The sequence below is a fragment of the Ranitomeya variabilis genome, chromosome 7, assembly GCF_051348905.1.
Source record: "Ranitomeya variabilis isolate aRanVar5 chromosome 7, aRanVar5.hap1, whole genome shotgun sequence".
Classification (NCBI taxonomy): domain Eukaryota; kingdom Metazoa; phylum Chordata; class Amphibia; order Anura; family Dendrobatidae; genus Ranitomeya; species Ranitomeya variabilis.
The window spans coordinates 191,932,847-191,960,670 of NC_135238.1; the positions used below are offsets into that span (position 1 = coordinate 191,932,847).

Genomic DNA, 27,824 nt, shown 5'->3' on the forward strand with positions numbered 1-27,824 from the left:
TGTGGAGTTCCACCTTGTTGCAACGTCGATGATTAGGCGATGCTGGGGAAGGTTCAAAGACCGCTGATAGTTCTGCATACGGCTGGAGTGTACGGGCGGATATGCGAGCAAAGTCTGCGCACTTTGAGGAGCAGGTCGGGTAGCCCCGGGTAACTTTTCAGGAAGCACTGCACCACCAGGTTTAAGGTGTGAGCCAGGCAAGGAATGTGTTTCAGTTGGGAAAGGGCTATGACAGCCATGAAATTCCTTCCGTTATCACTCCCTACCTTGCCTGCCTCAAGATGTACAGTGCCCAGCCATGACTGAGTTTCATTCTGCAAGAACTCGGACAGAACTTCCGCGGTGTGTCTGTTGTCACCCAAACACTTCATTGCCAATACAGCCTGCTGACGCTTGCCACTAGCTGTCCCATAATGGCACACCTGGTGTGCAACAGTGGCAGCTGCGGATGGAGTGGATGTGCGACTGCGGTCTGTGGATGAGCTCTCGCTTCTGCATGAGGAGGAGGAAGAGGAGGAGGGGGGGCGAACGCCTACAGCCAACTCTTTCCTTGACCGTGGGCTAGGCAGAACTGTCCCAATATTGCTGTCCCCTGTGGACCCTGCATCCACCACATTCACCCAGTGTGCCGTGATGGACACGTAACGTCCCTGGCCATGCCTACTGGTCCATACATCTGTTGTCAGGTGCACCTTTGTAGTCACAGACTGCCTGAGTGCATGGACGATGCGGTCTTTAACATGCTGTTGGAGGGCTGGGATGGCTTTTCTAGAAAAGAAGTGTCGACTGGGTAGCTCGTAGCGTGGTACAGCATAGTCCATCAGCGCTTTGAAAGCTTCGCTTTCAACTAACCGGTAGGGCATCATCTCTAATGAGATTAGTCTAGCAATGTGGGCGTTCAAACCCTGTGTACTCGGATGCGAGGATGAGTACTTCCTTTTCCTAACAAGAGTCTCATGTAGGGTGAGCTGGACTGGAGAGCTGGAGATCGTGGAACTAGCGGTGGTGCCGGTGGACATGGGTGACTGAGAGAGGGTTGGAGATGGTATTCCTGCCGGTGCCCTACATGCAGTGTTTCCTACTACTAACCTGGTGATTCCCTGACTGCTTTGGCCTGGCGACGAAAGCTGCACAGATACTGCAGGTGGTGTGGGAAATGGTCGGCTTACAGGGAGGGAAGGGATGTAGCGTTGCTGACTAGCTTCATTGGCCGAGGGTGCTGCAACCTTTAGGGACATTTGGTAGTTAGTCCAGGCTTGCAAATGCATGGTGGAGAAATGTCTATGCATGCAACTTCTATTTAGACTTTTAAGATTCTGACCTCTGCTTAAGGTTGTTGAACATTTTTGACAGATGACTTTGCGCTGATCATTTGGATGTTGTTTAAAAAAATGCCAGACTGCACTCTTTCTACTATCGGATACCTTTTCAGGCATTGCAGACTGAGCTTCTTTAACCGGATGGCCACGCTGTCCTCCAACTGGTTTTGTTTTTGCCACGCGTTTTTGGCCAGATACGGGCCCGGTAGATGGAACCTGTTGTGATGGTGATGCCTGCTGCGGCTCCTCCTCCTCCGCTTCAGAACTACTGCCGCCTGCACCCTGTTCCCCCAATGGCTGCCAATCGGGGTCCACAACTGGGTCATCTATGACCTCCTCTTCTATGTCGTGTGCAATTTCGTCTGTGTCACTGTGTAAGCCGGTGGTATAGCGTTCGTGACAGGGCACCATAGTCTCCGCTGGGTTTGATTCTGCCTCAGTACACTGCGAGGGCAATGTTCTGGTCTGAGTCAAAGGAACAGCATAGTAATCTGGCTGTGGCTGTGCATCTGTGCACTCCATGTCCGATTCAACTTCTAATGGGCATGGCCTGTTAACTGTTTCACTGTCTAACCCAGGAACGGTATGTGTAAAGAGCTCCATGGAGTAACCTGTTGTGTCGACTGACGCATCCTTAACTGTTGTTTTTAGTGAAGGACACAAGGAAGCGACTTGTTCCTGACCGGGAGCATCCACTGACGATGCACTGCGAAAGAGCTAGAGGCAGAGTCAGCAATGAAAGCCAATACTTGTTCCTCCTGCTCCGGCTTCAAAAGTGGTTTTCCTACTCCCAGAAAAGAGAGCGTTCGAGGCCTTGTGTAGCCAGACAACGAACCTGGCTCAACAACTCGAGACTTAGGTGCTGTACTGCTTTTACCACGACCACCTGATGCTCCACCACCACTACCATCATTACCAGCTGACAATGACCGCCCACGGCCACGACCTCTTCCACTAGACTTCCTCATTGTTTGCAAAACGTAACCAAAGTAACGCTATTTGTTACTGTAAAACAACTTATAAGGTGAACTCAAACTTCTGTAGGATTTATATATACCTTTATAGGTGCCTGACACTGAAATGAAAATCAGGCCCAATGTTACACACTAGGTTTTCTGTGGCCCAATAATTTGAGACAGATGGCACACACAGGACCAGCACTCAAGCAGAAATGCCAATCTTAATCTCCCACTATTATTTTTTTTTTTTTAAAGGGAGAATGTACCCCCCCCAAAAAAAAAAATGGCCAAGTATTACACAGTGTTTAATACTGACCCCCTGACGAAGGTGTTCCCACCGAAACGCGCGTTGGGGCGGAGGCGCGGCCCCAGGCACCATTGTCTCATTTGTGCGGTGAGTTATTACAGCGATCCCAGTAGTTGGCATGTTGAAAGCAATGACTGTTTGATTTAGCACTGTCTATGAGCTTAGGTTGTGTCATTTTCTTATCACCCTCAGTGATTTCTTTATTATTTTGTAATGACCATACTAATCCTAGCCGTTTCTGTGTATCGCTGTGGCAATAATGGCCTATTCATTGTTGTAGATTATTGGCCTCATTGCCGCAATATATATGCACCAATAAGTACTTGGTTTTTGCGTTATTTTTTCATAATTTTTTATCACTTATTTTGTACCTTCTGCTTGGTTTTTTGTAGCAAGGACCTATGTTTTAGGTAAATTCTTACTTTGTAGACATGGTCCTGGGTACGCGCCTCCTGCTGTTTCCAGTGTTTTTCTGTTAGTGTCAATTTTTTTCCCTCCTTGCACTTTGGTCATATTAAGCATTAATAAAAATTTCTATTTGTGTCTATTTTGAGTTGGACCGTTATTTCATCGTTTTCTCTTTTGGTATATGTATTTGATGATAGGCCCTAAAGGTCATTTGTCACTTCTTGGTACGGATGGTCGTTTTATTATGTGTTACCATGGTGACTAGCTTTATAAGTTTCAATTTAGTGTTTTCTGTGCCACACAATGAGAGACAGATGCCACACACAGCAATGGCACGGAGGCAGACTTGCCAATATTTATCTCCCACTAACTTTTTTTTTTGAAAAGGGAGAATGTACCCCCCCAAAAAAAAATGGCCAAGTATTACACAGTGTTTTCGGTGGCACACAATGAGAGACAGATGCCATACACAGCAATGGCACGGATGCAGACTTGCCAATATTTATCTCCCACTAACTTTTTTTTTTTGAAAAGGGAGAATGTACCCCCCCCAAAAAAAATAGCCAAGTATTACACAGTGTTTTCGGTGGCACACAATGAGAGACAGATGCCACACACAGCAATGGCACGGAGGCAGACTTGCCAATATTTATCTCCCACTAACTTTTTTTTTTGAAAAGGGAGAATGTACCCCCCCAAAAAAAATGGCCAAGTATTACACAGTGTTTTCGGTGGCACACAATGAGAGACAGATGCCACACACAGCAATGGCACGGAGGCAGACTTGCCAATATTTATCTCCCACTAACTGTTTTTTTTTTGAAAAGGGAGAATGTACCCAAAAAAAAAAAAATGGCCAAGTATTACACAGCGTTTTCGGTGCCACACAATGAGAGACAGATGCCACACACAGCAATGGCACGGAGGCAGACTTGCCAATATTTATCTCCCACTAATTTTTTTTTTTGGAAAAGGGAGAATGTACCCCAAAAAAAAAAAAAAAATGGCCAAGTATTACACAGTGTTTTCGGTGGGACACAATGAGAGACAGATGCCACACACAGCAATGGCACGGAGGCAGACTTGCCAATATTTATCTCCCACTAACTTTTTTTTTTGAAAAGGGAGAATGTACCCCCCCAAAAAAAATGGCCAAGTATTACACAGTGTTTTCGGTGGCACACAATGAGAGACAGATGCCACACACAGGACTGGCACGGAGGCAGACTTGCCAATATTTATCTCCCACTAACTTTTTTTTTTGAAAAGGGAGAATGTACCCCCCCCCCAAAAAATGGCCAAGTATTACACAGTGTTTTCGGTGCCACACAATGAGAGACAGATGCCACACACAGCAATGGCACGGAGGCAGACTTGCCAATATTTATCTCCCACTAATTTTTTTTTGGGAAAAGGGAGAATGTACCCCCCCAAAAAAAAAAAAATGGCCAAGTATTACACAGTGTTTTCGGTGCCACACAATGAGAGACAGATGCCACACACAGCACTGGCACAGAGGCAGACTTGCCAATATTTATCTCCTTGCAGTTATCTCAGAAAAGTATGGCAGGCAGCTATAAAAAGGACTGCTGCACACAAAAGTGTGGATAAACACACAAGATAGCTGTGCAGAAAGGAAGGAAAAACAGGATTTGTGCTTTGAAAAAAGCAGTTGGTTTGCACAGCGGCGTACACACACAGGCACAGCAACGCAGCTATCAGGGTCAGGGAGCCTTCTAGGGCAGCCCAATGAGCGACAGCGCTGAGGAAAAAAAAATGTAGCTTCCTCTGTCCCTGCAATCAAAAGGTGGTCTTGGACAGTGGAAATCGCTACAGCACAAGCGGTTTGTTGCTTTATGTCCCCTGCCTATCACTATCCCTGCTTCTGAAGAAGCGGCAGCAACCTCTCCCTACGCTCAGATCAGCAGCAGTAAGATGGCGGTCGGCGGGAATGCCCCTTTATAGCCCCTGTGACGCCGCAGAAAGCAAGCCAATCACTGCAATGCCCTTCTCTAAGATGGTGGGGACTGAGATCTATGTCATCACGCTGCCCACACTCTGCATCCACCTTCATTGGCTGAGAAATGGCGCTTTTAGCGTCATTGAAACGCGACTTTGGCGCGAAAGTCTCGTACCGCATGGCAGACCCCACACAGGGATCGGCTCGGTTTCATGAGACGCCGACTTTGCCAAAAGTCGGCGACTTATGAAAATGAACGATCCGTTTCGCTCAACCCTACTCACCACACATCTAGATAAGTTCCTTAAGGGGTCTAGTTTCCAAAATGGTGTCATTTGTGGGGGGTTTCCACTGTTCAGGCACATCAGGGGCTCTCCAAACGCAACATGGCATCCGATCTCAATTCCAGCCAATTCTACATTGAAAAAGTAAAACGGCACTCCTTCTCTTCCAAGCTCTGCAGTGCGCCCAAACAGTGGTTTACCCCCACATATGGGGTATCGACGTACTCAGGAGAGGTTGCACAACAACATTTGTTGTCTAATTTCTCCTGTTACCCTTGTGAAAATAAAAATTTGGGGGCAAAAAGATAATTTTTGTAGAAAAAATGTGACTTTTTTATTTTCACGGCTCTACGTTATAAACTTCCGGGAAGCACCTGGGGGTTTAAAGTGCTCACCACACATCTAGATAAGTTCCTTAAGGGGTCTAGTTTCCAAAATGGTGTCATTTGTGGGGGGTTTAAACTGTTTAGGCACATCAGTGGCTCTCCAAATGCGACATGGCATCCGATCTCAATTCCAGCTAATTCTACATTGAAAAAGTAAAACGGCGCTCCTTCTCTTCCAAGCTCTGCAGTGAGCCCAAACAGTGGTTTACCCCCACATATGGGGTATCAACGTACTCAGGAGAAATTGCACAACAACTTTTGTGGTCTAATTTCTCCTGTTACCCTTGGGAAAATAAAAATTTTGGGGCCAAAATATCATTTTTTGTAGAAAAAATGTGATTTTTTATTTTCACGGCTCTACGTTATAAACTTCAGTGAAGCACCTGGGGGATCAAAGTGCTCACCACACATCTAGTTAAGTTCCTTATGGGGTCTAGTTTCCAAAATGGTGTCACTTGTGGGGGGTTTCCACTGTTTAGGCACATCAGGGGCTCTCCAAACGCGACATGGCATCCGATCTCAATTCCAGCCAATTCTACATTGAAAAAGTAAAACGGCACTCCTTCTCTTCCAAGCTCTGCGGTGCGCCCAAACAGTGGTTTACCCCCACATATGGGGTATCGACGTACTCAGGAGAAATTGCACAACAACTTTTGTGGTCTAATTTCTCCTGTTATCCTTGTGAAAATAAGAATTTGTGGGTGAAAATATCATTTTTGTGTAAACAAATGCGATTTTTTATTTTCACGGCTCTACGTTATAAACTTCTGTGAAGCACTTGGGGGCTCAAAGTGCTCACCACACATCTAGTTAAGTTCCTTAAGGGGTCTAGTTTCCAAAATGGTGTCACTTGTGGAGCGTTTCCACTGTTTAGGCACATCAGGGGCTCTCCAAACGTGACATGGCATCCGATCTCAATTCCAGCCAATTCTGCATTGAAAAAGTCAAACGGCGCTCCTTCTCTTCCAAGCTCTGCGGTGCGCCCAAACAGTGGTTTATCCCCACATATGGGGTATCAGCGTATTCAGGAGAAATTGCACAACAAAATGTATGGTTAAATTCCTGTTTTTACACTTGTGAAAATAAAAAAATATGGTTCTGAATTAAAGTGTTTGCAAAAAAAGTTAAATGTTCATTTTTTCCTACCACATTGTTTGAGTTCCTGTGAAGCACATAAAGGGTTAATAAACTTCTTGAATGTGGTTTTAAGTACCTTGAGGGATGCAGTTTTTAGAATGGTGTCACACTTGGTTATTTTCTATCATATAGACCCCTCAAAATGACTTCAAATGTGATGTGGTCCCTAAAAAAAAATGGTGTTGTAAAAATGAGAAATTGCTGGTCAAATTTTAACCCTTATAACTCCCTAACAAAAAAAATTTTGTTTCCAAAATTGTGCTGATGTAAAGTAGACATGTCGGAAATGTTATTTATTAACTATTTTGTGTGACATATCTCTCTGATTTAAGGGCATAAAAATACAAAATTTGAAAATTGCAAAATTTTAAAAATTTTCACCATATTTCCATTTTTTTCATAAATAATCGCAAGTAATATCGAAGAAATGTTATCACTAGCATGAAGTACAACATGTCACGAAAAAACAATCTCAGAATCAGCAGGATCCGTTAAAGCGTTCCAGAGTTATAACCTCATAAAGTGACAGTGGTCAGAATTGTAAAAATTGGCTCGCTCATTAAGTACCAAATTGGCTCTGTCACTAAGGGGTTAATGTACTGGTGCACTAATACGTTATATGGCCAATATACAGACATACATACACAGTGCTTCAGCACACTGCGACTAATGAGTACATGGACTCCAATACTGCTAAAAACGTTAAAAACATGAGATGCTTAGTGTTTTTCATCAAACAGCCCAAAAGCCATCCATCCACGTCAAGGTGTACCTAAATATGGATGATCCCTAGCACTACTGTCTGAACTCCCCATGTGCCAAACCAGTCCCATCCGAATGAGGAGTGAAAGTAGACCAGGCATAGCTCAGAAATAAAATCTTGTGTTGAAAAGATGTGTCAATAGGTGTGTTGAGTACAAGTTTTTAATTGAAGGGTTTGGCACATGGAGAAGTAGGACATTAGTGTTTAGGGAACATCCATATTTAGGTACACCTTGACGTAGTTGTATGGCATTTATGCTGTTTGATCAAAAAACAAAATGCTAAGTACCTTTAGTTTAACGTTTACAGCAATATTGGAGTTCATGAATTTATTATTCGCAGTGTGTTGACGCATCACGTACAGGTGCTTCTCACAAAATTAGATCACTCTGTAATGACTCTATAAAATATGAGTTTCACTTTCTGTATTGAAGAACTGAAATAATTTAACTTTTTGATGATATTCTATTTCAAGTGTTTGTGTTAATGTTGATGATTATGGCTTACAGCCAATGAAAACCCAAACGTCATTATCTCAGTAAATTAGAATACTTTATAACACCAGCTTGAAAAATGATTTTAAAATCAGAGATGTTGGCCTACTGAAATGTATGTTCTGTAAATGCACTCAATACTTGGTCGGGGCTCCTTTTGCATCAATTACTGCATCAATGCGGCGTGGCATGGAGGCAATCAGCCTGTGGCACTGCTAAGGTGTTATGGAAGCCCAGGTTGCTTTGATAGCAGCTTTCAGCTCATCTGCCTTATTGGGTCTGGTGTCTTTTACCTTCCTCTTGACAATACCCCATAGATTCTCAGATGATATGGCTTCCCAAACCATCACTAATTGTGCAAACTTCACACTAGACCTCAAGCTGCTTGGATTGTGGCCTCTCCACTCTTCCTCCAGACTCTGGGACCTTGATTTCCAAATGAAATGCAAAATTTACTTTCATCTAAAAACAACACCTTGGACCATTGAGCAACAGTCCAGTTCTTTTTCTTCTTGGCCCAGGTAAGATGCTTCTGGCATTGTCTATTGGTCAGGAGTGGCTTGACACAAGGAATGTGACACTTGTAGCCCATGTCTTGGATACGTCTGTGTTTGGTGGCTCTTGAAGCAATGAATCCAGCAGCAGTCCACTCCTTCTGAATCTCAACCAAATTTTTGAATGGCCTTTTCTTAATCCTTTAAAGCTGCGGTTATCCCGGTTGCTTTTGCACCTTTTTCTACCACACTTTTTCCTTCCACTCAACTTTCCATTAATATGCTTGGATACAGCACTCTGAACAGCCAGCTTCTTTATCAATGACCTTTTGTGGCTTACCGTCCTTATGGAGTGTGCCAATGACTGCCTTCTGGACATCTGTCAAGTCAGCAGTCTTCCCCATGATTGTGGAGCTACTGAAACAGACAAAGGGACCTTTTTAAACGCTTAAGATGCCTTCGCAGGTGTTTTTTGTTAATTATTCTAATTTACTGAGATATTGACTTTGGGTTTTCATTGGCTGTAAGCCATAATCATCAACATTAACAGATATAAACACTTGAAATAGATCACTCTGTTATGACTATATAATATATGAGCTTCACTTTTTTTGTATTGAAGAACTGAAATAAATTAACTTTTTGATGATATTCTAATTTTGTGAGGAGCACTTGTATGTATATGATTGAAAGGGCCTTTGACTTGGATTTAGGGGGTGCTGTTAAATTCATGACGGCATGGGTCCGACAGTCATCCTGTTGTCTAAATGCCACATATACCTTGAGTGGGTCCTAAGAAATAATTTAAACAGATGCACATCTTTAGTGGTGGACTGAACAACTGCACCAGACAAGTCTGTATTCTGCCAAGAATGTAACATAAGTGTAGTTTTCGTAGAAGTAGAATATATATATTTTTTAAAGTCATGAACGAGTGAAATCCAACCATGGCTTCATGTCATCCTTATATCTAAAGAAGTAGTGCCCGTCTTCAGCTAATCTCAGAATGACATCACACATATTGTATGATACCATAACACCCTGAAGCTACAATACTGCAAAGGAAGTCTGTTGTACATTTACTATTGCAGTATGCTTGGAACGGAAAGTTAAGTTTTTGAAGTAAAACATTCAATCTTCCCGACAAGACAACCTTTGACTTATTGTTGGGTTTGTATAAAGAAGATAATCTTCTAATTGCAATGCATATTTTTATCTAGTGATTTCAGGGGCATTTACACTGCAAGATAACCATGAACAAGCCTTACTAAAAAACATTAGTTTTACCGGTATATTGTAATCTAAACAGACTTCCTATCGCCAGATAAACGAGCATGCTTGTCCATAGAGTGAAATAATTTTTTTTGCAGCATAAGAGATCATCGTTCCCGATGGGTCATCGTCGGGTGTAAACAGGACTCTCACTGCCGAGAACAATGGCAGCCAATGCACACTGAGCAATGTAGTACAGATGGTTCAGTGAGCTTCATTTGCTTTGGTCTATTTGTTCAAGCAGGCACTCAAATGATTGCAAAATCGGTAAAAGTTTACTGATCGGCGATCATAGCGTGCAGCAGGTCGTTTGATCTTAATAAACAGACCTCGAGTCTTTATAGACCAAAGATTATTATTCAGAAAACATTTATCTTCACATACATTGGAGGCTGTGCACCCACAGTACATGACACATACTCTAAGACATATTTATCCATCTGCCTACATTATGCAGAACAGTTTTTGTGTTTGATTGTTAACAAAAGAGCTATTGAAAAGGAGACTGACTGTTCTTAGAGTATAAAATATGCCTACTTTCTAGAGTAGTTTCATATAGAGTCAGAATAACTAATAGCGGATATTTCAGTGTTGCCATAAAGTTTTCATATTAAAAGAAAAAAGGTCATAAAATCTTGCTACTCTGACTATCAAGTCTCATGATACAGATCACGTTTCAGGAATTACGTTATTATCAATGGTAAGAACACACTGACAGGCAGGGCCGGTTTTAGACAAAGTGGGGCCCTAGGCAAAAATGTAAAGTGGGGCCCCAAATGCTAACATTGTAAAAATCACACAAACATTTAGGTTACATTACATGAGCAGGATGCGGATACAGTTGGTGGAGGGGCCTTATGCCACTATTGTGCTCCAGAAACCTATTGCTGTATCTAAAAATGGAACTTACAGTGGTTATGAGATTATGCGGACACTAGAGAAGCCGTCAATCACATCCAAGGTTTGTGATGGTTACGGCTAATGGTGGCGCATGTGGATTTGTGGACCTAGGGTGCCACAGGACCAGGCCTGCCTAGGAAGAGGCGTAGGTAAGTGGCTACCAGGTGTTCACTGAAGCTCCTGATGGTGGAGACAGACTGGACTGCAGTTAGCCACCAGGTACCATTATTAGGCAAATCCCAGTAATGCAGCTGCTGACATCAGTGCTCAGGTTCACTGACATGGACTAAGCTATGTTCAGACACACCAGACTAATATACTGGATCAGAGACTGGCCTCACACAGACCAGGGGACAATGCTCAGGCATTGGGAACAGGGGACTTTGGGAACAGAACTGGCAGCACCGAGATCAGGGGACTTTGGGAACAGGACTGGCCGCACCAGGACCAGGGGACAACGTTCATGCACTGGCCGCATCGGGACCAGGCATTTGGGTTCAGGACACTAGTTGCACTGGGACCAGGGATTTGGGTTCATGATGCAGGTCGTATCGCGACCAGGGAACCTCACTCATAGAGCACCAACTACCTAATGCAGTGATGGCGAACCTATGACACGCGTGTCAGTGCTGACACGCGTAGTCATTTTCAGTGACACGCCGGCCGCGGCCCCATAGAAATTGCTTCTTTCCCAGGGTCTGAAGAAGAGGAAACTCTCCTTCAGGCCCTGGGAACCATATTAATGTGTAAAATAAAGAATTAAAATAAAAAATATAGCTATACTCACCTCTCCGACGCAGCCTGGACCTCACCGAGGGAACCGGCAGCGTTGTTTGCTTAAAAATCGCGCTTTTCCTTCCTTACGTGAAGTCCCGGCTTGTGATTGGTCGCTTGCCGCCCATGTGGCCGCGACGCGACCAATCACAGCAAGCCGTGACGTAATTTTAGGTCCTTCAGGATTTTAAAATCACGTTCTGGCTTGTGATTGGTCGCGTCGCGGTCACATGGGCGACGCGACCAATCACAAGCCGTGACGTCACCGGAGGCTGGACACGCGCGCATTTTAAAATGCGCGCTTGTCCTGCCTCCCGTGACGTCCCGGCTTGTGATTGGTCGCGTCGCCCATGTGACCGCGACGCGACCAATCACAAGCCAGAACGTGATTTTAAAATCCTGAAGGACCTAAAATTACGTCACGGCTTGCTGTGATTGGTCGCGTCGCGGCCACATGGGCGGCAAGCGACCAATCACAAGCCGGGACTTCACGTAAGGAAGGAAAAGCGCGATTTTTAAGCAAACAACGCTGCCGGTTCCCTCGGTGAGGTCCAGGCTGCGTCGGAGAGGTGAGTATAGCTATATTTTTTATTTTAATTCTTTATTTTACACATTAATGTTGTTTCGATACCGATACCCGATACCACAAAAGTATCGGATCTCGGTATCGGAATTCCGATACAGCAAATATCGGCCGATACCCGATACTTGCGGTATCGGAATGCTAAACAATGGCATCCGATCCGATTTTTTATCGGATCGGATGCCATGCAGGAGGTCTGTGGGTCCAAACAACAGAGCTCCGGTGCAGAGCGTCTAGGCCTGGGACTTCCGGTAGGCCAGGCGCAGCTCCCGGAAGTCCCAGGCCTCTGCGTCGGATCTGTGTTGTTTGGGCGACATTGCGCTGCTCGCTGCTGCGCCGACCAGAAGTCCCAGGCTGCACCGACCAGAAGTCCCAGGCTGCACTTCTGAGGCCTGAGGAGATAGCTGTCTGGAGGCCCTGTGATAGCTGTCTGGAGGCCCTGTGATTGCTGTCTGGAGGCCCTGTGATTGCTGTCTGGAGGCCCTGTGACTACTACAGCAACCATCATCCAGTGAACTGTGGGGTGTCATTGGCCATTACTGAGATAAGTGAGAGGGAGGCATCAGTGATGGCGAACCTGTGGCAGTCCAGCTGTTGCAAAACTACAATTCCCATCATGGCTGGCCATTCAAAGCAAAGGCTTTGGCTGTGAAGACATGATGGGAATTGTAGTTTTGCAACAGCTGGAGTGCCACAGGTTCGCCATCACTGGAAGAATTCCCCCTCCCCCTCACTTATCTTAGTTCACGGCACCCCACACAAGTTAAATAATAGCAAGACCAACAAAAGAAACCAACTGACAGATGAACAAAGAAGTCACTAAGCAGGTAAGTTAATTCTAATTATACATATTTGTTATTTAAACTATACATGTCGCAAAATTATGTTTTTTTATCAAGGTGACACACCACCCAAGTTATGCTCGGTTTTTTGGCGAATTTTGACACACCGAGCTCAAAAGGTTGCCCATCACTGACCTAATGACTCAACTTGTTGCTTGGCGACTCCCTAAGGGAAAGGGAGTCTTATATACAGGTTGACGCCCGGCAATTGGCTGGAAGCCATCTTGCAGGTGTACCAATTATACTAAACATTTCTTAGCCACAAGCTGAAGGCATTTACTATATGCAGGCTGCTTTGGAGCAAATTTGTTGCATCTTAAATCACATCTCCTTGCTGAGATGAAAAACTAAAAATATGTCTAAAACAGAATGTGTCATTATTCCTTGTAATGAGAAAAGAATTGGCACTAGAGATCAATGGATGTCACAAAATCTATTTCAGCTAGAGTCTCTTGGATCTGTTAGAAAATTCAATTTAGTTTGAATCAAAACTCACCCCCCAGCTCTCAAAAAAAAAAGAAAAAAAAAAAAAGCTTTATTATGTTCTGACGTCTCTCCAGACCAAGCGTATAATAAAAGGAGGGATTGGAAGAGATTAAAAAAAATAATTAAACAGCCAACCCAGTCCTCCACTCGCCCCATCTGGTCTTCGGATCTTCTGGCACAGAGTAGATCTCACGTGTGGCACGATACACGGTGGATCAGGAATCTTTGTGAAATTTGGTAATGAATTTCAATAGATATCAATCGATCGGTTTATGTTTAGAGGACACATTTACTAGAAAAGGTCTAGAGGCAAAGAAAGACATCTATATCCCCTTATGATATATGTTCCAGTTAGATGGATTTTCAAAACTTGGAAAACAATTCTGTGGTCAGAGAATCCAGACTCTTATTGGCTTGATGCCATTGGAATAGAGCTAATCTGTGGCTTTTTTAAAAGTAAAAGTATAAAAACACTGAACATGCCATGGATTTTCAAATCTGCACCATGTTCATTATTCTGAGCAGACTTTTCCAGACTGTGTGAACAGGCTACAAAACACCTTATGGATACGAAGAGTCAGTGAAATTACTAAACATGACAGCGTAGGAGATTAAAACACATTACAACATCATCGTCTCCGGGTATCACTGCAATGTGATTTGCCATGTCATGCTTACGCTGGTCTATCACAGATAACACATGACTCAGCACCGGAGTTAAGAACATCTATATATATAATTGTCTAAGGGTTTTTCTGTCTGTCTGTCTGTCTGTCCTGGAAATCCCGCGTCTCTGATTGGTCGAGGCCGCCAGGCCTCGACCAATCAGCGACGGGCACAGCATGGCGACGATGATGTCATAAAGGTTGCCTCGACCAATCAGCGCCGGGCACAGTCTGCCGCGAATTCGCCTCGACCAATCAGCGACGGGCACAGTATCGACGTAGATGTCATAATGGTTGCCATGGCGACGATGATGTCATAAAGGTTGCCTCGACCAATCAGCGACGGGCACAGTCTGCCGCGAATTCTGGAATCATCATTGTCCATATACTACGGGGACATGCATATTCTAGAATACCCGATGCGTTAGAATCGGGCCACAATCTAGTATATAATATTCATAGTCCTGGAGGGAAATCCATCAATTTAGGCTTCTCGACCCTGATTGGCTGGGATCAATCTTTAGGATGCTGGAGTTTGGTGTCACCTCTTGAAGCCATGTAGTTGATGGAATTGGTTTGGATAGTTGTGCTGCAACCCCAGTGGTCAGGACTGGATGGAGCGACATGTTTTAGCCTTGAAAGGCTGAGATGGGAATAACCCTTTAAAGTCAGCTCAGAATGACTGTTCAAACCAAGTACAGGCACTTGGGAGCACCACGGCGGGGCCAATCATTTACATACACCTTCCCACCGGCTTGTTTTCCATTTATGTCCATCCCCCTCTAATAAGATTAATAGTTCTGGCTTTATAGGGCCAGTGAAAGGCAGAGAGACATGGAAAACAAGCAGGTGGGAAGGTGTATGTGTATGTGATTGGCCCCGCCATGATGCACCGAGCGTGGTTTGAACAGTCATTCTGTGCTAACAGACTCGCTTTAAGTCCATCGTTTCAGTCAGCAATGGGGGTTGAAACATGTCTTATAAGGTAACAAGTTGAGCATGCAGTTTACCACCACTGATTGTGTTAGCTGATTTTTGCCTAAGAATATATTAAATAATGTTTAGGTAAATATGAATACATTACACTGGGCCTGTCTGGTTTAATATTGATAAACTGGGATTAATTATTGTTTTTTCCTTATTCTAAATATCAGTCCGTTTTTCTGATAGGCAGATTTATGCCATTTCCAACTATGGTAATTATATAAACAGTAAGAAAAAAATGGTTACTCTTTAATGTGTAATATATATATATATATATATATATATATATATATATATATATATATATATATATATATATATATATATATATATATATATATATATATATATATATATATAGTGCAGACCAAAAGTTTGGACACACCTTCTCATTTAATTATTTTTCTGTATCTTCATGACTATGAAAATTGTAAATTCACACTGAATGCATCAAAACTATGAATTAACACATGTGGAATTATATTCTTAACAAAAAAGTGTGAAACAACTGAAAATATGTCATATTCTAGGTTCTTCAAATTAGCCACCTTTTGCTTTGATGACTGCTTTGCACACTCTTGGCATTCTCTTGATGAGCTTCAAGAGGTAGTCACCGGGAATGGTCTTGCAGCAATCTTGAAGGAGTTCCCAGAGATGCTTAGCACTTGTTGGCCCTTTTGCCTTCACTCTGCGGTCCAGCTCACCCCAAACCATCTCGATTGGGTTCAGGTCTGGTGACTGTGGAGGCCAGGTCATCTGGCATAGCACCCCATCACTCTCCTTCTTGGTCAAATAGCCCTTACACAGCCTGGAGGTGTGTTTGGGGTCATTGTCCTGTTGAAAAACAAATGATGGTCCAACTAAACGCAAACCGGATGGAATAGCATGCCGCTGCAAGATGCTGTTGTAGCCATGCTGGTTCAGTATGCCTTCAATTTTGAATAAATCCCCAACAGTGTCACCAGCAAAGCCCCCCACACCATCACACCTCCTCCTCCATGCTTCACGGTGGGAACCAGGCATGTAGAGTCCATCCGTTCACTTTTTCTGCGTCACACAAAGACACGGTGGTTGGAACCAAAAATCTCAAATTTGGACTCATCAGACCAAAGCACAGATTCCCACTGGTCTAATGTCCATTCCTTGTGTTCTTTAGCCCAAAAAAGTCTCTTCTGCTTGTTGCCTGTCCTTAGCAGTGGTTTCCTAGCAGCTATTTTACCATGAAAGCCTGCTGCACAAAGTCTTCTCTTAACAGTTGTTGTAGAGATGTGTCTGCTGCTAGAACTCTGTGTGGCATTGACCTGGTCTCTAATCTGAGCTAATGTTAACCTGCGATTTCTGAGGCTGGTGACTCGGATAAACTTATCCTCAGAAGCAGAGGTGACTCTTGGTCTTCCTTTCCTGGGGCGGTCCTCATGTGAGCCAGTTTCTTTGTAGCGCTTGATGGTTTTTGCCATTGCACTTGGGGACACTTTCAAAGTTTTCCCAATTTTTCAGACTGACTGACCTTCATTTCTTAAAGTAATGATGGCCACTTGTTTTTCTTTACTTAGCTGCTTTTTTCTTGCCATAATACAAATTCTAACGGTCTATTCAGTAGGACTATCAGCTGTGTATCCACCAGACTTCTGCACAACACAACTGATGGTCCCAACACCATTTATATGGCAAGAAATCCCACTTATTAAACCTGACAGGGCACACCTGTGAAGTGAAAACCATTCCCGGTGACTACCTCTTGAAGCTCATCAAGAGAATGCCAAGAGTGTGCAAAGCAGTCATCAAAGCAGAAGGTGGCTACTTTGAAGAACCTAGAATATAAGACATAATTTCAGTTGTTTCACACTTTTTTGTTAAGTATATAATTCCACATGTGTTAATTCATAGTTTTGATGCCTTCAGTGTGAATGTACAATTTTCATAGTCATGAAAATACAGAAAAATCTTTAAATGAGAAGGTGTGTCCAAACTTTTGGTCTGTACTGTATATATATATATATATATATATATATATATATATATATATATATATATATATACTAGATTGTGGCCCGATTCTAACGCATCGGGTATTCTAGAATATGCATGTCCCCGTAGTATATGGACAATGATGATTCCAGAATTCGCGGCAGACTGTGCCCGTCGCTGATTGGTTGAGGCAACCTTTATGACATCATCGTTGCCATGGCAACCATTATGACATGTACGTCGATACTGTGCCTGTCGCTGATTGGTCGAGGCGAATTCGCGGCAGACTGTGCCCGTCGCTGATTGGTCTAGGCAACCTTTATGACATCATCGTCGCCATGCTGTGCCCGTCGCTGATTGGTCGAGGCCTGGCGGCCTCGACCAATCAGAGACGCGGGATTTCCAGGACAGACAGACAGAAAAACCCTTAGACAATTATATATATAGATTGTATGTGTATATAAATCAGTCGTTCCCATGGAAATAAGGCTTGGTATATATATCTTTGCCTCTTTATCCTTCTGAACTCATCTTTCATTCTCAATTCATAGGTAAAATCTGTCTTCAGTGATTACAGATTTTCCCATTACTGAGATAGGAGATGACAGTTGGTGCTCATGAAGTTCTATGAGTTGTTACTGCCTTATGCCCCTTCTCCTCCATTGAACTTTATGAGCACTAACTGCCATCTTCTATCTCGGAAATGGGAAAATTTGACTTCACTGCATACGGATTTTACTTATTAATAGAGCGTGAAAAATCAGTCCAGGAGGAGATTGCCCTGATGATATATGGTATAAAATTATAATTTTCATGGATAATATTCAGTTCTATAATAAAAATTAAAGCAATAATTAGTCTTTTAACCCCTTCATGTCCTTTATTTCTGATAACCTATTTTGCTACAATTACAACTTTAACAGGACGTAAGAGTTCTCAATGCTGAATGACTCTTCTGCCTACTTGTATATTGGTATTTTGTTTTTCCCTGAAAACAGTCAACAAGTAGAGTATTTGTATTAACAACCCTAATTATTGCATTTTTGTGCTTCTATTTACTACTGTGAGTGCCCATTAAAGGGGTATTATCATCATGTGTTGTGAAGATTGCACGGCTCCCCGTCTCCCAGTTTCATGTTTGTCAGGGGGCGATGTGCTCCTGACGGACAATTTGGGCTAGTGGCTTGGCTGCAGCACTGGTCCTAATTGTGAGCTCTATACAAAGCTGCAGCACAGGAAGTTTTACCTCTGTGTAGTGGTGTAGCATGAAGCTCATGGGCTCTAATGCAAAAACTCCAATGGGGCCCTCAATTATTGAAAGTCTTAAATAATATTGGTCTTTTTGGATAGGAGAAAGGGATGTTTTGGGTCCCTTAGGCTCCAGGGCCCAGGTGCTATTCCAACCCCTACACCTAATATAGTTACGCCCCTGCAGCATCAGGGGAGTGTAGGGGCACAGAATCCGGCCAGATCAGCACCATCTTCAAGCTCTATAGCAAAGAGTTTGTAAGCACTGCGCTAGGAGATCGCCCACTGCTGATAGACGGCAGAGGTGGCAGTAACCTAGGCAATTAATAGTGAATTAATTAAAACATTCCTCTGTTCTTGAGAATAGAGGATCTTTAAAAAGTAGTAAATTGCAAAACTGCATGTTTCAGCCAGCACTTTCCAATTGTATCCATTAAAAACCTTGAGAATAACCTTTCAGCACTATAATGTCATCTGTGGTCAGACGCTTTCCCAGGTGAATATTTATGACAAACTGACTCATTAACATGTGAAAAACTAGTTTATGTATTGTGCATTGATGTGTGACCGATGCAGAATAGACTTTCTTATATTAATGACTAGTGATGAGTGAACGTGCTCAGATAAGGCGCTTTCTGGAGGTCCATTTTTGATCCAAGTGACGGATCAAAATCTCCCATTCAACTTTATGGGTCTGTGAAAATTATTACCAGCACATGGATGCCATCTGTGTGCAAGCCAGTTTTTTTGGGAGCAGCTTTCCCCCATTTTTTCTTTTTGCATGCAAGAAAATCACTAATGAAACACTAATGGGTAAAAAAAAACAAAAAAACTCCATGACCAAACATTTAGGAAAATACTATTCAAAGCATGGATAAAAATCAGTTGTTTATTGGTGTACAAGAAAAATCGCCAATGTCTGAATGAAACCTTAAAATTGATAAGATCTGTCAACAGCAACTAACTTGCTTGTAAAAGTGAATCTGTCTCCAGATTTCACCATACAAACTACATACATAATTTAATAGATCTCAGAGACCTGATGAGGCCGGTTTACTTACTTTGAAAATCTATATAAATATGGCTGGTTAATCCGTATATTAAAATGAGAATTTTGAGTCTAGATCTAGCTGTAGTTGGACTCTGTTTCACTAGCTGGGAGGACAACTTTAAAATAGAATAACACACCTATTCTTATAGGGTTATTCTAAAAAATAAAAAACCCTAGCTATCTTATGTCTAAAGTATACTGCACAATTTGCTGATCACTGAGGGTCTGGCTGCCGGGTGCCCAGTAATCTAGAAATCAGTGCTCTGCAGCCCCCATCTTGGATGTACTGGAGGAGACTCTGCTAAACATTCATTGTCAGTAGAGGATAATTTGTTTTTTGGGGGGTAATATTTAAATAGGGTTGTCTGTGACTTTTACATTGATGACCTATCCTTCGGATGGGTCATCAAAATCTGATTTGGTGGGGTGCGATACCCGGCACCTCCACGAATCAGCGGGAGTGCTCAGCTGCAGTTGATTCTAACAGGAGGCGGATGTGTAGTACCTGACCGTGGCCACTATATCAAGGATGGCGCTGTGCTATATAGCTCCACAATTGAGCACTTCTGGCCTCCCCCAGCACCGGCAGCAGCCGATCAGCAGGAGTGAAGGGTGTCGCACCAACACCAACAAGATATTGATGACCTATCATAAGCAGAGATGAGCAAACCCAAACGTAAAAGTTTGGGGTTCATTCCGGCAGATAGTGTCTGGTGGTAAACTCCGAATTTGTCCCGGAAGTCCGTTTAAATGTTCAGAGTTCCGGAGCAAATCTGGGAAAGGAGAGAAAATATTTTTCTGCTCCAAAGCTTGGGTACAGTTCTGGTGTCCGAACCGAACTTCTATGGGTCCGCTCATCCCTAATCATAAGGATAGGCCATCAATGTAAAGGTGCAGGACAACCCCTTTAAGTGGATTTTCAAAGTACTCCAGCCTCATCAGATCAAAACAGCATAAGCAGAAAGATATATGACAAATATTTTAGATAAGCATTGGCTATGTATGCCTCATATGCACAGAGACGGACAGTTACCTAATCTTTCATTCTCATTATCCGAGATCTGTTTTTCACAAGTATCAGACAATTAAAACACCCTCCATATTATAAGCAACAAGCAAATGCACGTCCTAAGCGCCATTTCAATCCAACTGACAGCATTGGGAAGAGGGATCCTCGGACCCCGATGGAGCGATCAGATCTGCGCAAATTAGAAGACTCCTTGTGTTATACACAACAGGACATTTACCTGGCGGTGATGGCTCATTTATAATAACCAGAGACGCTGGTGTCGGTCTTCTTTTTCTGATCTGTTTAAAACATAGACACTGAATGTGAGCAATGTCCTAGAAAAGTGCGGCCCTTCGCCTGGACCATCAACTATCACCATAAATAACCGACCAAAACGATGGCCCCTTTAAATTAACCCCTTACCGATGTCTAAAGTTACATCATAATTAATGTTTTCATGGTAAGTTATTGTTTTCTTAAAACTACTAATATTTTGTATATTTTTTCTATATACACTGCTCAAAAAAATAAAGGGAACACTGAAACAACAGAATATAACTCCAAGTAAATCAAACTTCTGTGAAACCAAACTGTCCACTTAGGAAGCAACACTGTTTGACAATCAATTTCACATGCTGTTGTGCAAATGGAATAGACAACGGATGGAAATTATTGGCAATTATCAAGACACAATAAAGGATTGGTTCTGCAGGTGGGGACCACAGACCACATCTCAGTACCAATGCTTTCTGGCTGATGGTTTGGTCACTTTTGAATGTTGGCTGTGCTTTCACACCCGTGGTAGCATGAGACGGACTCTACAACCCACACAAGTTGCTCAGGTAGTGCAGCTCATCCAGGATGGCACATCAATGCGAGCTGTGGCAAGGTTTGCTATGTCTGTCAGCGTAGTGTCCAGAGGCGCTACCAGGAGACAGGCCAGTACACCAGGAGACGTGGAGGGGGCAGTAGGAGGGCAACAACCCAGCAGCAGGACCACCACCCTCAGCCTTTGTGCAAGGAAGAACAGGTGGAGCACTGCCAGAGCCCTGCAAAATGACCTCCAGCAGGCCACAAATGTGCATGTGTCTGCACAAACGGTTAGAAACCGACTCCATGGGGATGGTCTGAGTGACCAACGTCCACAGCTGGCATTGTGCTCACAGCCCAACACCGTGCAGGATGCTTGGCATTTGCCACAGAACACCAGGATTGGCAAATTCGCCACTGGCGCCCTGTGCTCTTCACAGATGAAAGCAGGTTCACACTGAGCACATGTGACAGAGTCTGGAGACGCCATGGAGAGCAACCAGCTGCCTGAAACATCCTTCAGCATGACCGGTTTGGCAGTGGGTCAGTAATGGTGTAGGGTGACATTTCTTTGGAGGACCGCACAGCCCTCCATGTGCTCACCAGAGGTAGCCTGATTGCCATTAGGTACCGAGATGAGATTCTCAGACCCCTTGTGAGACCGTATGCTGGTGCAGTTGGCCCTGGGTTCCTCCTAATGCAGGACAATGGCAGACCTCATGTGGCTGGGGTGTGTCAGCAGTTCCTGCAAGATGAAGGCATTGAAGCTATAGACTGGCCCGCCCATTCCCCAGACCAGAATCCAATTGAACACATCTGGGACATCATGTCTCGCACCATCCACCAATGTCACGTTGCACCACAGACTGTCCAGGAGTTGGCAGATGCTTTAGTCCAGGTCTAGGAGGAGATCCCTCAGGAGACCATCCGCCGTCTCATCAGGAGCATGCCCAGGTGTTGTAGGGAGGTCATACAGGCTCGTGGAGGCCACACACAATACTGAGCATCTTTTCCTTGTCATGAGGCATTTCCACTGAAGTTTGAGCAGCCTGTAATTTGATTTTCCACTTTGATTTTGAGTATCATTCCAAATCCAGACCGCCCTATGATATTCATTTTGATTTACATTGATAACTGTTATGTTTTATGGTTCTGAACACATTCCACTATGTAATGAATAAAGATTTACAACTGGAATATTTCATTCAGGGATATCTAGGATGTGGTATTTTAGTGTTCCCTTTATTTTTTTTTTTGAGCAGTGTAGTTTAACAATTTGCAAAAATACGTTCTGCCTTGTAAGGATGTGTAACTTTGCATCCATCAGGACAGATTGTTTACTATATAATAACAGCAAGAAGAGATTTTAATTTTTTTTTTCTATAAATGAACACCAAAACAAAATAACTTTCAAAATAACTGACACAAAGGTCAGGCGACTGAGGCAGGTGACCAAAAAAAATCCACTACACAGATTTTAAAAACTGCAAGCAACTGCAGATTTTTTTTTTTTAAATGCACAAAGTAGCTTTATTTTCTGAAACAGCAACTCTTTAAATAAATTAAAAAAAACAAAAAAAAAACAGGCTATGTTTGGTTTTCTAAAAAAATATATTTATATACTGTATACATAGTTTCAGCTTTTTTTCATATTTTTCACATTCTGCATATTAAAAAATTTACTAAAAGAAGTGCGAAAACAAAAATGTATATTTATTTTTCTGTTCATTATATTTTTCATATTTATCTAAATATATATTTATGTACTGTATCTTTTAGATAAAAGCTGAATATAAAAAATAAAAACCAAAATATATTCTTTATGAATATATGCAGAGGAAATTATAGATTTGTTTTCTTTATACCAAATTAGAATAAATAATTTCTCATTTTTTATTCAAAACATATTTTTGTTTGTCTACTTTTCGAAAAAAGATTACAAAAAGGTTTTAAAAAATACATATTTCCAATTTTTTATATTTTCGCAACATTTTCTATATAAAAATATATTTATAGAAAAAGAAAATATTAGAAAAATAAACAGATTACATTATATATAATTTTTTTTTGTAGAAAACTGAACATAACTGTGTAATATAGTTTGTGCTTTTGGGAAAACAAATTTTAAAAGCAGTGAACAAGACATGGGAATTGGTTTTTGGTAACTGAGAAAGTATTGTACTGTTGGGAATGTAAGCATACTTGCGCAAACGAGAAGAGCGGGGGGCGTCCGTACCACCACCAGACAATTGAACTAGGTTAGCGCTAATGGAAATTTCCATTTGTGAGAGCTCTAATAAACACAGTGTTCTAGGTAAACTGATGCCACTACCCCACGTTGTATTATAATCCGATTTTACACACCATTCACAATATTTTTGTCTTTCTAGGAAACTAGTGATGAGCGGACGTGCTGAGATCAGATGTTCTACGGCATGCTCGGGTGCCAAGTCTTCAGCTTGCTCGAACATATATATATTCAAGTCTCCGCGCCTGCATGTCTCATGGCTGGTCGACAGTTGCAACACATGCAGGGATTGCCTGTTTGTGAGCACCTCCGAATAACACCTTATCGAGGCACGTTCGCTCATCACTATGGAAAACAATATTTTCCATGTTGCGATAACTAGACCACAAGATGTCCTACAGGCTACTCTACATGGCTGTATTGGTGGTCCATGATCTTAGACAAAAACAAAACAAAACGGGATTGGTTCTTAGCAAGGATAGGAAGGAAAATATTTTTACACTATCTCATTCTTTCCCTTTTTTTCCCTCCCAGAAATGGAAAAAAAAAGGTCCATGTATACAAGGTCTTATTTAGTAAATACTTAGTTTGATGGCATTTAAAAAGAACTACTAATTTACATAGGAGCACCATGCACATGAATGCTCGGTTCCTGATAATTTAAATGAATAAATTTACTATTTACGCATCGCTAAAAAAATAAATGCCCAAAAAGGTAATAAAGGCATAAATATAAATATATATTTTTTTTATTATTATTTTTTTTTAAATATAATTATGTTACCTGTTCTGAGGCTTCCGGATCCAATGGACTCTGAAATAACGGCACAGCGAACTGTATCTTTTTAGGACTGTTGGGTTCCATTTTGTACAGATGGTGGATGATGGAAAAAAAATTGACTCCCCCGATAAAGCCGAGTAGTCCAAGTATGTAGCCTCTGGCAGACGCTTTTAAGATGACTCTCAATGCAGTTTGGAGATAGCTGTATTTTCAGTCTTATCAAGTGCTGCTGCATGAAAAGAGTAACTCCCTTATTCCACATCAATAGCCGTTCTTGTAACTGGCTGGCTTTTTTTTCCCCTTCAGTCCTTTAGATCCTCTCCACACAAAGATGAAGGAACAATAAGCTAATTGTGCGGCAGTTCTGCTTCTGCACATGCCAGGGATTCACTCAGAGCTTAATTGAAAATGCAGTGCTAGCCCTGAACGGCCGAGAGCCCTGGGATTTGGAAAAGTGGATAGATCCACTGTACATTACTAACAGTCTGCTCAGAAATGCAATCTAAGCTCCCTCCGCGTATTGCTGATGGACCATTAATATTTGATCGTGACAAATCAGAACGTGAGGAAGGCAGCAGTGCCATGGATCCAGGCCACCACTTTTAGCATGTCCCGATGTTTAGACAAAAAGGTTTATCATCTTTTGTACAAGGCAAACAAATTGATATTAATTGTCAGGAGAAAATTCAGAACGTCAGTCAAGTAATTAGTTAAGGTCAATTTAGAGGTGTCGCAGAAAGCCACAACTGTTTAGGCCAATTTTTTTTTTCCTTTTATATTTTAAGCAAATCTGAAATTGATTAACCCCCTTCGAGAGCAATTTTCTGTTTTTAGGCTTTCATCTTTTTTTCTCTCCCATGAATGGGTATTCCCATTTCCAAGATCCTATCCCAATATGTAGTAGGTATAATAGTAAATAACTTCAATTAGAAATGTAGTATAGTTTTTCTGATTCATTATGTCTCTTTCCTCATGTTCAGGCATTGCAGGACCTTAGGTATCCATGGTTACGACCACTAGAGACTAGCTGTCACTATATCAGTAGTCGTAACCATGGATACCTCAGGTCCTGCAATGCCTGCACATAAGGCAAGACAAAGAATCAGAAAAACAATACATTTCTAATTGGAGGTAATTGCAATTATTATTACTACTATTACACCTAATCTATTTTGGGACAGGATCTTGGAAATGGGAATACCCTTTAAACCCATTATCTATCAATGTCTTTTTTTTGGGACGCCTAATCTTTAGTTTCTAGCAACTAAGATTTTATAATTTTTATAATTAGGTCCAATTTTTTGTGTTGTGTTTGTAAAATGAATGTTTTCAAAATAGGAAATCATGTCATTGTCATTTTTAATTGAATATTGGGACCCCCTTTTCTGAAAAATCCGTACTTGCAAAAATAGAATTATTCTTACCGTTAATTCGGTTTCTAGGAGCCTTCCACGACAGCCCAGGAGGTTGTCTCCATACCCTAATGGGGGACAAGAGGTTAAAAACCCCTCCCACCTCCCATTAACCAGTGACTTATAACTGAACCCATAGCACAGGTTACCTTTTAGGTTCTCAGAAAAATATCCAAGAATGTCGGGAGGGAATTAATGCTGTCGTGGAAGGCTCTTAGAAACCGAATTAACGGTAAGAATAATTCTATTTTCTCTAGTTGCCTTCCACGACAGCCCAGGAGGAATGCCAACCAATTCTGTATTTAGGGAGGGACCACAGCCTGGAGAACTTTCCGGTCAAAGACTAGATCACGGTTGGACCAGAAGTCCAATCTATAATGTTTAGTGAATGTGTGTAGAGAAGACCATGTTGCAGTCCTGCAAATCTGCTCCATGGATGCACCAGCCCTTTCAGCCCAGGAGACGAAAGTAGATCTGGTGGAATGAGCCTTTAGGCCTGTAGGTACCGCGACATTCTGAGCTAGATATGCTTCAGTTATGGCCTTTTTTATCCAGTTGGCAATGGTACTCTTCGCTACCTTCTTGCCTTTGTTTCGCCCAGATAAATGAACGAAGAGATTTTGGTCAATTCTGAAACATTTAGTTTGTTCTAAATAGTGTAAAACTATAAGACGTACATCCAAAGTATGGAATCTATGTTCTTCCGGATTTGTAGGATTGTGACAGAGCGATGGAAGGACTATATCATGTGATCGTTGAAACTCTGACACCACCTTTGGAAGAAAACATGGATCAGGTCGGAACACAATGGAATCGTCCCTTATGCTGAGATAAGGTTCCCTGATTGAAAGGGCTTGTATTTCCCCTACTTGTCTTGCAGTAGACATGGCAACTAAGAAGGCAGTTTTGCAAGATAGCAGCTGTGAGGAGCAGGAGGATAGCGGCTCAAATGGAGGAGCTGTAAGGCCCTTTAGGACTATGTTCAAGTCCCATGATGGCACAAAAAATTTGTTGTTTTGGATGATGTCTTGATGCTGAGATGATAAACCTTTTTATCCAACGATGACCCGCCAGGTCTTGGTCAAAGACAGAACTCAAGGCCGATACTTGAACTTTTAATGTACTCTGTTTTAACCCCAATTCCAGCCCTTTTTGTAAAAAGTCTAATATTTGTGAGATATTAGGGTGGAAGGGGTCAGGATTATAAGGGTGACACCACGAGGAGAACCTTTTCCAAATTTTGCTATATGTAGCGTTAGTGACAGGTTGTCTGGACTTTTGTAAAGAGGAGATCACTGATTCTGATCTATGTCGGGAAGGCCCCACCTGTTCATCAACATCCTGAAAACGTCCGTCTTCAGGCTCCATTCTCCTGGTTGTAAGTCGTGACGACTTAGGAGATCTGCTTGAACATTTACTGACCCTTTGAGGTGTATTGCTGATAATAAGAGATGTTTCTCTGCCCAGCAAAAACTTCTGCTTGATACAACTCTCAGGTAGTTGAATTTTGGACTCCCTTGGTGTTTGAGATGCGCTACAGTCGTTATATTGTCCGAGTACACTCTGACATGTTGACCTACGATTAGACTGTTGGCGGCTAGAAGGGCCTTCTCCACTGCCATCAATTCTCTGAGGTTGGAAGAATTGGAGCTTTCTTTCTGATTCCAGTGACCCTGAAATGGGAGTTGCGATACAACAGCACCCCAGCCTTTTCGACTGGCATCTGTTGTTACCGTCACCAGTGGATTTTGTATCCAGTCCACACCTTTGAGAAGGTTTGTTTGGATCACCCACCAGGTTAAGGAGGCTTTTACCTTCCCTGGAGTGTACAGTCATGGCCAAAAGTTTTGAGAATGACATCAAAATTATATTTTCACATGATCTGCTGCCCTCTGGTTTTTATTAGTGTTTGTCTGATGTTTATGTCACATACAGAAATATAATTGCAATCATATTATGAGTACCAATAGGTTATATGGACAGAATGAGTTAATGCAGCAAGTCAATATTTGCAGTGTTGACCCTTCTTCAAGACCTCTGCAATTCTCCCTGGCATGCTCTCAATCAACTTCTGGACCAAATCCTGACTGCTAGAAGACCATTCTTGCATAATCAATGCTTGCATTTTGCCAGAATTTGTTGGTTTTTGTTTGTCCACCCGTCTCTTGATGATTGACCACAAGTTCTCAATGGGATTAAGATCTGGGGAGTTTCCAGGCCATGGACCCAAAATCTCTATGTTTTGTTCCATGGGCCATTTAGTTATCACCTTTGCTTTATG

The 27,824-nt window shown here is 42.3% G+C and overlaps 1 protein-coding gene across 1 annotated transcript in view; it reads right to left on the bottom strand.

Annotated features, from left to right (window-relative positions):
* The window catches only part of PPP1R1C (protein phosphatase 1 regulatory inhibitor subunit 1C), a 79,664-nt gene extending 55,083 nt beyond the window's left edge, over positions 1–24,581 (bottom strand). The window contains exons 1-2 of the mRNA XM_077272587.1: positions 24,135–24,581; positions 20,531–20,591 (exon numbers count right to left, since the gene is read on the bottom strand). Coding sequence (XP_077128702.1) covers positions 20,531–20,591; positions 24,135–24,215 — 142 coding nt within the window. The 5' untranslated portion in view covers positions 24,216–24,581. The remainder of the gene's footprint in view (positions 1–20,530; positions 20,592–24,134) is intronic.
* Between the last annotated feature and the right edge of the window lie 3,243 nt (positions 24,582–27,824).